Source organism: Tigriopus californicus, chromosome 7 (assembly GCF_007210705.1).
Source record: "Tigriopus californicus strain San Diego chromosome 7, Tcal_SD_v2.1, whole genome shotgun sequence".
Lineage (NCBI taxonomy): Eukaryota > Metazoa > Arthropoda > Copepoda > Harpacticoida > Harpacticidae > Tigriopus > Tigriopus californicus.
The window spans coordinates 9,597,899-9,612,457 of NC_081446.1; the positions used below are offsets into that span (position 1 = coordinate 9,597,899).

Genomic DNA, 14,559 nt, shown 5'->3' on the forward strand with positions numbered 1-14,559 from the left:
GTCGAAACCAATGAGCTTTAATGGCTTCGAACCAAATATGGTTTATGGTCGATCTGCGTTTCAAAAACGGACTCATGAGGAGAATTCTGGTTTGTCTCGCTACCAACATCTTATCGTTGAATGTAGACTGATTGTGGGCGCTAATCTCGTAATCCGAGTTTGACAGAGTTGATTTTTTGTTTGACAAACCTTAGTCGAGGGGTCAATCTGACTTCGATTCCAATAGTACCTGTTTCTCATGTTTTCTTTGGTTTTTTACCCTTGAATATTCCAATCATGATAAACGTACATCTCTTGGTTAGCTAAATTGTTAATGAAAAACCAAAACAAGTCATCTTTCAATTAAGAGAATACTTTAGATCAGAAACATAGTTGACCATTGATGCAGGGATGAATATAAGGATGACTTTTAACCAGTCTAACACTGTATAAACCAAAAATCATTTATTCCAATAGAATGTTTTAAATAGGTTGAAAATATTCAGCCAGTTTTGAATACTATTTGAAATTTCTTGCCTCTTTTGGATTCAATGTTATTGAGATATTTCACCTCTAAAACTTATACATTTTTGGAGTTTCAAATTATCTATGTATGAGGTGTGCTTTTGCTATTTCTATATGATGCCTGAAGTAATAAAATATTGTAAGTCTATCGATTTATTTGGTTGGTATTTCCCGCTTGAAGCGGCATGCAATATCCAAATCACTTATTCAATGAAGTAATCAATCCAAATCTATATGCGTACGATCGTTTCATTATTTGCCCACCTAAAACTTAAAGGTCCTTGGTAAGAAAGTAATACAAAGGTCAAGGTGCAAGATTCATTCATTTGAATGATGGAAACACTTTTATGAGTGTGAGTGTGTATATATGTGTGTGTGGCATTTAAAAGCATCCCTTTTCATAGCCACTTGACATTCCACTTGGGGAGAATGGATCCGTAGAAGAGGGAATCCCGAGGTTGTTCATCCATTTCCCCTTACGGCGGGTGCACACCGCGGAGTGCACATCTTGGTCATTGGAAACGAGAAAGTGATGCTGCCCTCCCATTCTCGTCTCTCCGCCCTTCGCTTCACCCACCCACTGAAGGGAGAGGAAGGAGTTATCAAGAAAAGTGGTTTTGTCTGAAGCTCAAAGACACAAATTAGTGGCCACTCTCCAGAATGGGATTCTTGGGAGGTCTTCTGCGCTTTTCTGTCTTCTTTTCGAGCATACAGTCACCTCCCAACGATGAAATGAAGTTTCCCATCAATAAGTTTCACCGAGCCTAAAAAAGGTAAAGAAGGAAGCCAAGTTATGTGTACAGTACACGTGCAGGGCTCGAAACCACAAAGACCTGAGCGAACACAATGATTGAAACGACCACCGGATGAGGATATTTGCCTGAAAACTTGTTTGCTTGGTACTCGTCTTGCTCATTCGCTTGAAGTGGCTTCACTATTCAGATTGTACGAGTACATAGATTGGGAATAAAAGTTGCTTTTTGAATCTCTCAGGAACTGGTTTGTCATGGCAAAGCACACAGAGAGACATACACACACACTCACAAACACGTAGAATGACAACCACCCGCTGAAGAAACTCTCAACAAGCAAACGAGGCAGATTATTACCAACTTAATCTGATTTCGGAAATTTTTAAAGCCCCATTAATTCTGCTCGATTTTTTTGGGGCTCCTAAGTCCTACTGATGTGGTTCACGAAGCTAGCGGGAAGTAAGGAAGGTAAGAGGGAGAGACGTGTGCAATATTTGATAGAATCATAAAACCCATATTTCGTCTCTCTTTGGATTCCACCTCGAGGCTTGGTTTAAAACTCGGTTCGTAATGGGTTACACACTAGCCTAAGAGGATTAGGGGTAATGGAAGGGCTTTTTTGTCCGTTGATTGCCCACTTTCACCACGGATTAGTGTCCACCATTGTATTGTTTGTGTTTCCAGAGACTGCTGAGATGAACATGTCCGTAGGTAGTGTTGAGTGTAGCGGACACAGGGCCTTCTTTGTCACTCGCAAGATTCTCAAGAGAGGGGACAAAAAGCTCTTTTGCCCTTTGCCCCGCGCATGCACTCCCGAGATCATTTCACCGATGACGATGACGTGATGATGCATCATTACCAAACAACAACCATCTTCTCGTCTCTTGCCTCATCCCAAGCAAGATCATCATCATCATCTTCTTTTCCCTTCTTCCACTTGGATCCATGAGAAACTTGCGCTCATTCCAAAGACAGACGATGAAACGTGCCGTCCCCAATGTTCTACGGACACTACGTACTTGAAGCGCCGCGTATCGTACCTAGTAGGTATCTGTGTGTCCATATGCTGTATGCGCTGTATGCTGCCTCGTAACTTTGTGCTGTATTCGAAAAGATTCGAAGATGATTCTCGCTTTCGATAACGTGGGAGCCGATCTTGAGCGACGTCGGCGTTCCTTCGCCGATGACTTCGATGGGGAAGAAAGTGGTTGCGGCTATGGAGCTGGTGCGGATGATGATGGTGGTAGTGGTAGTGGTGGTGGTAATAGTAATAATAATATACTTGGCCAGTGCCAAGCATTCCATTGTGCATACCAAAGGGCAAATCAGATCAAGTCGTTCCCATGGATTCCCCACACGAATGAACACATGGTTGGTTGGTCGGTTGGTTGGTTGGTTGGTCGCTCTGAGAATCTGATGTGCAACAGGTGTGGGCTTTGGGATCGAGCTGAAGCGATGAAGTCGACCGTGATGATGATCATGATGATGATGATCATGATGGTGATGACCAAGAAGAAAGGTATGTCATCAGGACCAACCTGACTCGTAATCTCTTTTAGTGGGATTGATCCGATTCGCATTACCGTAAAGCCGAGTAATGGGGTGATAGGGGTCGGGTCTTGAATTTCCAGTCAACTGATTTTTTGTCGCTGGCCCAACCCGGTTCATGCTCCTGGTCTGACTCGGGAGTAATGATAACACGGATCGGTAAGCCACTGCGCTCCATAGAATAAGACTTGAATTATTTGAACGCTCTTTGAGAGAAGCTCGGCATCTGAAAACCATCCTCAACGAACAAAATCGTATTTTTTTGGATTCGGCATCCCGCGCAAGATGAAATCGACAATCGCGGTAAAGACCAAAAGACATCAAACTTGAGTAGTAGCGCTTGGTTGTGCTGCAGTAGATGGTTAACGGTGTCAATGGCTGGCAAGAAGGCCTCCATTCACCCCATTGGTGACCCTCTCAGCGGGATGGCAGTCACCTCTCTGCATCATCACCATCATCCTCATCACTACGACAAACCTTGCGGTCGTGGAATAGGAAAGAGACCTGCCGAGTTAGTGGCACGGTAGATTGTGGACAAAGACCAGCCAAATGGTACATATAACCACGCTGCACCAGGCTGGAGGCATATACCACCACCACCAATATCATCTCCACAAGCTTAGCAAAAGCACCAAGGCTTATCCTAACTTGCTTGGCGGGTATGATGTGACGACTACTCATAAGACACGTCCATAAACCATATTCTGAAAAAGCCCCCTCCAGGATGAGGTGGAGGAGAGAGAGAAAAAAACAGATACGTCGCCTAGCTGCTTGGGCACCACAAGTAGTAAATGCATGAAACACGGCGACAGTGAGGGTGTACCTACCTCATGGCAGCAGCACCTTCGCGATTATACATGCAAGAGGATGACGACTTAAATTCCTTCCACGTTAAAGCCCCAGTGAACGTACATATGTTTACGGACGGGTATGGTCGTATGTATGGTCGAACATGTACGTCCACCATAAATGCTCGAGGATGTCCAACTGGCTGATGGAGGTGGTTCTTCGGTTCCTCCCCAATTCAAGCTCATTGGACACTCATAGACATCTTACATGGTCCATGAAGTAGTCATAAGTGTAGTAGTTGGTATTGCCCTTAGGGCGTAGTGCAATCATGAGGAGCATTCTTCGTCCTCTTCGGGGTCTTTCGGGCACGGATTTGCCGTCCCTTTGTGTGGACTCCACCCGAAAAATAATCGAATGATGCGCATACAAGAGAGGATCATAAATAGTTGAAAAATGTAGAAATCTTTCCACTCCTACCGTGTCTTATGATAATGATGATGATGATGAAGATGATGATGCTAGAGGGGCGCTCAAGTCTAATTCATCCATTCTCAGTCGGTCGTCTACATATTGTACACTAGTAATAGGCGAGCACCATCTCGCATGCTTGGTTTGGGTAGGGGCAAGTAGTAGTCTTCATTCAGCCTCGCCTCGTTTCTCTCTTGAAGTTGCTTACCTCGATTAGAGGGTTGCCACCATTTTTAAATGGCTAGCTAACAACCATCTATCTAGATAACCAGTCATGCATGAACACACCAAAGTCAATGTCAACGTCCGCTCAATCGACTAATTTCCTGGCATGCAAACAAACCAAATACTGTGTAGTATTCGGTTACCAGAGCGGTTTAGGAAGTCTTAAACAACACTGAATCTCGGAACTGTTTCTTTCTGGTCATTGCCAAAAATGGATTGGATCGAATAGCAAACTCGCTCGATTTACGAAATCTTTGAAACCGAGTTCATCGATCGACGAGTTGTTGATGTATTGAATCAAGTCATGCAACGTCAAACCCGATTTTCAGCTTGCTCAGTTTCAATTACTGTTCATTATTTCATGGGTAAAAGAACCGGCGTCCATTCGTTCGTTCGGTTCGACAATCGTTGCCGAGAAGGCATTAGTTCCCATTTTCTGATGGGTGTTGCCTCGTTTGGGAGCCTGCCTCACTTCTGGCTTTATAGAAAGGTATAGGAGAACTCGATTCGAGTCCATATTTAAATGCATACAAGTAGAACCTCGTTGGCGATGGTCATAAACTCATTGAGGTAGCCACTTAAAGCCTCGACAGTAGATGGATCAGAGGTACATTATGCCTCGCTTCTCTGAGCTGAATGAGCATGAGAGTACTTACCAGCGGAGCAAGTACCCAGTCAACTCAAAGAACCAAGATCCACCCTAGATTTTTAGATCGAAAGCAATTTCAAAATTCATTATTCCACTTTGAACTGTTTTAAAGAGAAAAGCAAAATGGGCGCTGTGTTGCGGGCTCTGAGTGCAATATTGAATTGGATAAAGAAAGAGGAGGAAGAAGGAAGATAACTTTTTTGTTTCCATTCGTGAGGATCCGACGAGTCTCGTCGTATCCCTTTGAGTTTAGATTGTCTATTTTCTCTCGCCGCCAGATCCCTGGTGTGTTGTTTTTTTCACTCAACTAACTCGAGTTCTCATTTGCCTTTGGACCATCTTTTCAGGCGGAATCTGGTCCGCTCGACTCCGTCAGATCTTCTTTGATCTTGTCTACTTGTCAACTCGACTATTGTCATCACAAAAGTTGATGTAATTGCCTTTGAAATCCCTTTGATATTCCACCGCACTCGGCTCTTCAGTCTCGCTCGCTTGGGACTCGCGGCTGCCGAGGACTGTAGCTACAATGTATAGTGCTTCTTCATACATACAATGGCGAGGAGAAGAACTGGACTCGAGAGCACTTGTCGTTGAAACCTCGGCGTGATTATGGACGAACAATTGTCCGGAATGCACCAAAGTCAATTCGAACAACTATTCGAGATGAGCGACGGTCGTTGCGGCTCCTCCACGATCATTTAGCTTGGGATGGATTAGCACGTCCAAAGATGAAGAGATTCTTACTTAGACGGGCCTAGTAATTCCCTTCCCCTCGTATCTTCAGCGTTCATCTAAATTGGTAGATTTGCAAACATGCCAAGTATCCATCCATTCGGACCTGGAGATGGTTTAAAAGTCTACCTGATCTTGATATCAACCCTCCTCCAGCCAGGCAGCATCACATCAGCGCTCTTGGCGGCGCTCGGACACAGAGGCGAGGCGAGGCCAGGCGAGGCGAGGCGAGGCCAGGCGAGGCTCGCGAGGAAGCGAGCGGAATGGATCGATCCCGCGCTAATGGCGACAACCAATGGTTGAAGAGGAGAGTCCTGGAGAGAGGCGGAGTCTCGTGGAGACACTCGCGGGGACAAACCAGACAAGAGCAAATATGAAACGTTGTGTGAACCACTTATGGTGGTTGGTCTTCTGTTCATGTGTGAGGAAGAAAGATGATCGTGAGCCATGGCGTACGTCGAGGACCCCCTCGTCATATACCATACTTGGAAGATCTGGGTGATGGAGCCCGAGTTTGGCAGGCATCAGCTCGGTCCAAGATCGAAGTGGTTGATATGGACAAAGACAGGGGGGATGCCAGCCGAGCCACCAGCCAGCACTCAGCAAGTCTCACGATCTTTGTTCTTGATTTCGTAGAAGGGCTTCTTCAACTGCCTTCAGTTCAGCGGGTCTGAACTGCCTTGGCCAACATGCGACTGATATCTAGGCCTTGGCAGCCGTGGGAGTCAGAGCCGAGGGCTTCGAGGCTTGGGGGCCGAACACTGGCCATCCATAATGTTCAAAAGCATTGAGCGTGGCTCGCTTCTCAGCCCCAAAATCTTGCTGACGAGAACAGTCCTCTAAACATTGGAAGATTTACCAACTGGTGCACGTTAACCATCGTTGGTTGTTGTGAGTCGTAGATCACAAGCTGTGACTTGATTTGACCAAGAAGAACGAAACAACGATCGAGCGAACAATGTTCTCGATCCTGCCCAAAGGCCACCCCGAAGGGGTCCGATCCTTGACCCGGAGAAAGTGTCGCTCACATTCAGCTCATCCAGAGTCCTATGATTGCCGATTCTGCAAGCGATCCTTTACCAAGCAATACAACCTTTTGATCCACGAACGAACCCATTCCGAAGTCGCACAGCCTTCTTTTGAGCTATCCATGTGTGAGATATGTGGCAAAGTGTTCCGGAAGTTTGAGGCCATGAAGAATCACAGGTAATTCATTCTTGAAATGCTTTCCCCCAATATAATGCCTTAAGCTCACAAGTTATGTTATGTTAGCTGTCTGACAAGAAGCTGGCATGCAAATCGCAAAGTTGTCAAGTGATTGATTTTTAAAATGTCAGAAAACCTTTATACACCTTACAATTCAAAAGAGAACCATTCAATTTGCTTACGACATGGAAACCACCATCAAGTCATCCTCAATTTCGTTTCACATCTTAAATCTTACGGTTTGTATTCGTTTTAGGACGGATGAGTCTTATTTGCACCATCTGCCTTTTATTTCCATGCGATAATTCTGCATTTTTCAAACCAAAGGCTAACCCAAGCATTTACTGTTTCTAAATTCAAACGTTAATAACTAATTGGAGGTCAGCTATTTCTTGTCAAATGAAAAACAAATATCTCTTTTTAGAGTACAGATGAATGAATCTGTGCTATTTTGCTAATGTGCAAAAAGACCTGATCAAAGTTGAAATGATGGTTTTAGTGTAATCGATTCACATGTGACCCACTTTTGCTCGGGATCATGGATTCACACCCAGGACTTTCCAGTCCTCCATTGCTCTAGGATATATGCCTGGAATACCTTGAACGGTGGCGCTGAAACTCAGAATGGGCCCTAATATCGCCTACTGATGAGAAAAAATAACATACTGTTCGTTGTTAAGTGATATCTAAAATGTGATTGAAATGTACAATGAGACCGATTAAGGTATTAAAAACATCCTTTTAAAAAGAGGCCCTCAACTGCAATCCAAGATGTACTAATCTGTCAATTTTCAGTCGTAGATGAACTTTTCATGGTACAGTTTACCAGGGAAGGTTTTGAGCCAATGTTGTATATACACTTCCCGCTTTTTATTACTGATGAAAAGTAAAGGCTGACGTATCGAAAATATAATGATTTAATGGTAGTTGTCCAACGCCCTCAGAAAAGTTACTGAGTTGAGCCGAGGCTATACTAATCATCAAAGGCCACCACTTGCAATTCATAAATACTTTTAAATCCATGGGATTGGAACTTTCGTACATCATTGTACCGGGTATGCCATGAGTCCTCGGGCACGTCTTTTAAATCTCGTAGCTCAGTGATTGAGAACGATATTTAAAACAAATTAATTGCAGGGGTATCTTAGCATATCTAGCGAGATATTTCGTTGCAACAGCTGATCTTAGTGTTTGAACTTGTGTTTGAAAAAAATGAAGGAAAAGAAACCGTGAAAAAATAATTTTGTGTATTGTGCCTGGCGACAGCGCCAGGACCGTCGCGACCAACTTCAGCATCGCCAGGAGCACCATTTATAAGGTCAAGAACACGTATAATGCCACTGGCAACTTCAGTGATTGCCCAAATTATAAAAAAAAGAATTCGACTACTTCTGATCTCGATCAAGGGCAACCTGGAAGGCACCCAGTATAGCCGGATTCTTGGTGCAAAGGTCATCCCCGCCCTTATCAGCCACTGCAGTGCTTGGAACTGGGCAGGATGGTGCTCTTGGTCACACTTCTGATCTCACTCAGGAGTATCTGGAGTTGAAGTTGAGCTCCAATGGATTCGGGCCCAAGGAATTTTGGACCCCCTCATCCCGAACCTAAACCCAATGGACTTCTTCATTTGGATGCTTATTGAGGAGAAGGTCTGCAGAGTCTTCCACCCGAAGGCGGACTCCCTCATCATGGCCATGAATGTCAAGAGGGCCACCATGTCAGACGAGGCCATCATAAAGGCGTTCAAGTCATTCTGGAGACGGATGGAGGTGTGCATTGCTGCCAATGAGGGAGTGTTGGAAAAATTGATTACTTTCAATTGTGTGCTTGTCATCTTGTTTAAATCCCATTTACCCCTCGATCCCTTGTTCTCCAAGTGGACCTGGTTGAAGTTGTTAGTGAACTTTGTCCGAGGACTTTTGGCACAACTGGTACATATTCTATCAGATGAAACATTCATTTACGACGCATAGACTGATCAAAAGAGACAAAGGAAGATAAACTTAGTAATTTGGACAAAAATAGATCTACTGGACAGAACAAGTAACTTGGACGTAAAATACTGAAAATGAGACGGATGATTTTGAATTGAAACAAAGGGAAAAGAGATTGATACGTACCTCAAGTTAACTGGAAAGAAAAATGTTCAATTAATGACCGCTTCGGGCGTCGTGGGCATAATGAAGTAGCACCGCTCTGTTGACTTACTTCGTCGGGAATGTCTTCGTAGTCATATGTGTTGATGATAATATATAAATACAAAATTTGCATAATTCAAATTACATTTAGCATGACAATGACATCGAAGATCCTTATTAAAAACCCATTGGCTGATATAACATTCATATAAAGTCTTTTTAATCGCCGATAAGTAGTCTGTTGTATAGCACTCAGGTTTTAATCAGTTAGGCAAAGATGAAAGGCATGCTAAAGAGTCCGTTTTTTTAAAACAAAGCTTGATAAAGATGAGAGCGCCGAATTTATTTGGATTAATTCCTCCGAGAAAACTCTTCACTAGGTTTAGAGAATTTATTTTTGTAAAAAGGAAAAACAAAAGATACATTTCCTCAGAAACTCTAAATTTGACAAATAACATTGAAATTCGGAGAAAAATGTTTAGCGATGAATAAACCAACGCTCGTCCAACATTACCCTGTTACCAATCCTGACTCTTCGTACGGACAGTACGAAAAAGAAATTGAGTTCGATACTCTAAGAACGTGACAAAATATGTGATTGAAAAGAGATATTTCAATAGTAGCTCTTTCAAAATATCGGTAACGAACTTCTACAAGAAAATACATGACTTCAAATCTATGGGTTGCAATAATAAAATTCAATAAGCAAAGTGAGTAGCCGTAAAATATTCAGCATTGTTGCATACCATGTGAGCATAGGTGTCCTCAGTTCGGTTTCCTTTCCTGATCTTTCTCAAACACACTTGACCTAGTACACAGCAAATCCACTCCAAAAAGAAGGAGAACCATCTTGAAGTCAGACTTTGGCGATAGACCTTACTTTGGCACCATCAATCAGATGATTGTATAGATTGATGCGGTGGTTGGCGTCGCTGGTTAGATCCTTGCACCCAAAGTGGAACAAATCAGACCTCTTTGACTTAAAAGCTTTCAAGATCCTATTCATCATTCTTCAAGGGATGGTGGGTTATGTAAACCAGACAAGAATGCATGAATGTATTAGTTCTCAAAGCAAACAGTATTGCCGATTACAGTGAAGCCAATGGATTCATTTTTAAACCAACTATTCGTAGGGTGAAGAATTTTATGTGAAGAGATCGGAATAAAACTGTGGTATTAACATCCATGTCAAACCTAATTTTAAATTTAACAGTACAAATTCAGCATTGGTTTCAATTTTTTTGTTACGCTTTGTTTTTCAAACTGGCATTAATTTACGTTGCAATGTTCAGACAAAACAAGGTACCAAAACGCAGTGATAAGTAGAAAAAAGTGGTTCACTAATACGTTTGGTAATCCAAGTGAAATGACTTATTGCTGATTTGGTTTCTACTAATACGTTTCAGTTTGCCTCTAGATTAACAAAAACTCATGACTTTTTCATTGTGGTCAATGTTGTGACACAAGTTTAGAATTATTCCGGGACGGCATCTCTTTGTTCTGCATACAACAAAAGAATAATGTCAGTTCGTCTAAGTTTGTACAAATTTAATGTTGCAAACCTTTCTTGCATCTTCTTGTTGCACAATGGAATATTGAACAGAACCTTCATAATCAGTAATCACATTTTAATTATTTTCAGAATGACCCACTCCCCTCCGTCCGTTCCGAAAGAGTTACAAGGCTTTCTTAAGGAATGTGTGTCCTACTAACGAAATAAAAGATGATGATAATCCTGATGATGGGACCAGGGTCTGGTTTCTTGGACTTCGTGCCGGACCGAGCTCTAGCCATTTGTTTCATCGGGCTTCAATCAGGAGGCGGACATCCGTCTCCGTCCATTAAATCTCCACCTCCACCTCCACCTCCATCTCCTTCTCTTCGTTGTCGTAGTTTGGTCGGCTCAGATTACTTTGATGTCTCTCTCCGGTGACTTTGTGAATTGCCTTTTCTTGTCAGATCAAATAAAATCACGAGTGTACACACGGCGCATTTCCTCTTTTAAGTTTCGTTTGAGCGTTTCCGTACCATCAACGAACGGGTCTTGTCAGCCAATAATGACTCCCACCTATCCAATTAAGCCGATAAAAGGTTAGCGCTGCTGCTGCTGCTGCTGCTACTACCGAATTCGCCCCAAGTCCGAAATGCATGCCAAACAAAAATGAACGGAGCAACGTGAGAAAATCGGCGTTTGGCCTCATTGCAAGAATTGCATATTTGCACATTCTTCCATTTCAGGTCAAGCCTTCGTAGAATAATCACTGGCCTGGTACGGAGAATGAAAAAAATAACAGAAATAAAGTGAGACGTGGGTGGAAAGTTATCTTGCCTTCTTCGGTCCATAGGATTCCCAACAAAAATGGGCCCTCTTTTACCGAACTGGTCATGTCTGTTAATAACAAAATGCCGAACTTTGTGCGTTAAGCATTTTGCAGCTCCACTCATCTTATTAGTTTGCAATTGCAATCACATTATGCCTAACTAACGAGATAGCGAGTAATATCAATTAGATTTTTTTAACGATTTTTACCAACTTTCTGCATAAAAGAGTTATTGTACAAGACACCATCATCAAACCGGATGTCATAAATCTGTATTGCATTCCAGAATATCTTCTGACATTTCGTCCACTAATGGATACGTATTGGATGATATCTTGCATTTGGCTTTCATGAATCTTTATTACTCAGAACATAAGATTGTTATCTCATTATGATGAGCTCCTATATTTTCCTTTAGATGTGCAAGATTTACGAAAACAAATCAGGAAGTTGCGGAGATCATGAAGATTTTTACTACAGCAATGTATGGGTTGGAAAGAACATGAGATTTTTGTTTGTTTTGGGGTGCCAGGATCGGAGGGATGAGCTTCGCCCGCTTGAGGAAGGCAAACATCACATTATCTAGTTCGAAATTCCGATAGGATGTCCAGTATCAGATGGTTCCTCCATTGGTGAGTGTGAATAGTGTCTAAATGTATCCTTCAGAAAGTCGGGAATGAGATTCGAACCGGCAAGTGCTCTTTGGTCTCGAGCTAGGAAACCGCGCTAAATACGTTGCTCGTACATCCAACTAGCGCTTTCCTCTAAAGCTGAAAATGAAGTACATGATTACAAAACACACTTTCAGTCTCGAAAAATTCTAGTTCTACATCTAATTTAGAGATAATAGAGCAAATGTCGTTAGAGAAATGATCGAGATATGTTGTCAAGAGCAACTTTAAAAATCCTTAGCCCTTCCAGTCGAAAAAAAAACTTGTTCTCATCCATCCATTTTTCCATTTGAAGAAGAACCATCATCTATGGATGAATGAGTGAGTAGGTGGATCATCTATGCATGCACGTCCTCCTGCAACACGTCAACTTACAATTTCATTAAACTCATGCAGGTTAGAGTTATTTTTTATTGATTGCGTGGCAATTCTTCTAGGCCCATAGAAAGTTTTCTTCAAATAAAGCAATCTTATTCAAAAGCCAATCCCATGGATCTATGTTTTTGAGATTCATACGGCTATTTTTTCTTTTATAAAAGTACTATTTCCATTTACTGGAAGTTACATTGAAGGCAATTTTCATTTAAGCTGTCCACGGTAACCCTAGTACGGGCGTAGTAGAGAAAGTCAACTTTCACAACAATATATAGCCTAATGCTTCAATGATGGGTAGGAGATTGTTATAGCTCAATTGCTCAGGAAGCGACCAAGTTGTACTCGGGTTCATGGGTTCGAGCCCAGGTCTTCCCACCTTATCCTCGTTTCTAGTGGTTGTACGCTAGCACTAACATCCAGAATGGGCCTCAAAAATCACCAACCAATATAAATTAAATCGCATATGAAAAGGCACAATCTAATAAATTTTCAAAAAATTAATTCAATATCCAATGAGACCGATTTCTCGCTAGCATAGGTTGAGTTGTGCCTACTTCGGGTGGGAATGATATTCCCAGACTTAGAGCCTTCAACATCAGTTTTTAAAAAGTGCAGTCTGTTGGGTGTTTGATGGTCATTCTGTATGAAATAAGTGCCATTCACATTGTGATACGGTACCAAGGTACTCGGTAGATATATGTCCATGAAATTTGAAATGAGTGCAAAGCTAAAAACCGATGATTGTGAATGTTTATATTTTTGACTGATGCATCTTAAAGTGTGTTTCAAATGGCTTAGAATGCATTTTTACACTTGACTTTTTTGACGAAATAAATCAGGTTCCTGGCCATTCCCTGACATCAAAAGTCTTGAGAGTATACATAGTTGTAACGTAGTTGATGGCAGTTAGCGTAACGTTAATTGTTTTTTTCTAGTTGTTCGAGGTCACGGAATAAATGTGCAAGAGCCAAGTATATGAGAGAATTACAAATAAGACATCATGAAATTTAAATCTTCTAATTGTCAAGGTAACCTACACATCTTGCAAGGCTATTTGTCCCTATCATTGAAATCCTTTGATTACTTGGCCTTAACGTTAGGCAAAACGTTAGTACTTATCAAAGAAATTGTTGCTATTTTGTATTTTGTGGTCGTGCTATTCTGATATTCTACCCCATAAGATAAAATGTTCTATCCAAACTAAGTCAAGCATGATCAAAAGTGTAATTTTAGGCCAAAAAGCCTTATTGAAAGGTTACCCCCGCTGTTAACCTAGGTTGCGTTATTTTTTTTCCAAGTTGCGACCTTTTTCAAAGGCTCTCTGAGGTTTTGTGAAGGGTAGGCGACCGTGTAAAGTCGGAGTGTTACGAGTCATTGAGAAGACACGTATAACTCGAGCCGTCATTGCACTCCTTTAACCTAACGGGCTTGTTGCTTGATCTTGTTGGAAACAATGCAAAGACTCCCATGCATGTCATTTGATTCCTGGCAGCACATGATCACCCATCATGTGGCTGTTACCACTTTAACGTACTTAGGTATAAGATTGTGCCAGCTTTTCGGCCGCCCTGGAGAATTTCTGACCGTACCATCCATTTCTTGAAAGATCGTTTTTTTCGTGATTGATTTTTCAAAACATTGACTTTAACATTGAACCAAAGACTCGTGAAACTTGCGCCATCATGAATGGACCCGTGTACAGCCCTAGTCGACAATGCATAACTGAATGAATGTACATGTACCGAGAGTTACCAAGCAGGCATATAGTCCAAAAGCCAGAGAGCATGGGCTTATTATTATTGTGCTGTGATCCTCGATCCTGGTAAAGATCATTAGGTGATCCACCCACCGACTGACTCCTGAGCTGAAATGTCCGTCTTTCGGACTCCAAGCGCAATCGCTTAGCCCGAACACGAGTGTCTTGGCCTCAAGGCTCAAGGCAGGTCTCCCTCCTCCTCCTCCTCCTCCTCCTCCTCCTCCTGCTCGTTGTCTCTTCATGGGCTTGGCGTGTTAACGGTCCATTTCGTTCGGTCGATCTACTTGGGCCTGTGTCGTCCCTGGGCACGTCCCTTGAACTTGGCCACTGGGGCATGGTCCCCCTTGGGCTACACCTCAACTCATTCCCAACTCATCTACACCAACGACATAGCACCACAGTGTATAGCACGAGCAAGCGAAAGA

The 14,559-nt window shown here is 42.4% G+C and overlaps 1 protein-coding gene across 1 annotated transcript; it reads left to right on the forward strand.

Annotated features, from left to right (window-relative positions):
• The first annotated feature begins 6,319 nt into the window (after positions 1 to 6,319).
• On the forward strand, positions 6,320 to 10,994 carry LOC131883306 (protein drumstick-like). The gene is made up of 2 exons (XM_059230750.1): positions 6,320 to 6,873; positions 10,654 to 10,994. Exons 1-2 carry the CDS (start codon positions 6,626 to 6,628, stop codon positions 10,721 to 10,723), a joined length of 318 nt encoding a protein of 105 aa, XP_059086733.1. The 5' UTR covers positions 6,320 to 6,625; the 3' UTR covers positions 10,724 to 10,994.
• The last annotated feature ends 3,565 nt before the right edge of the window (positions 10,995 to 14,559 follow it).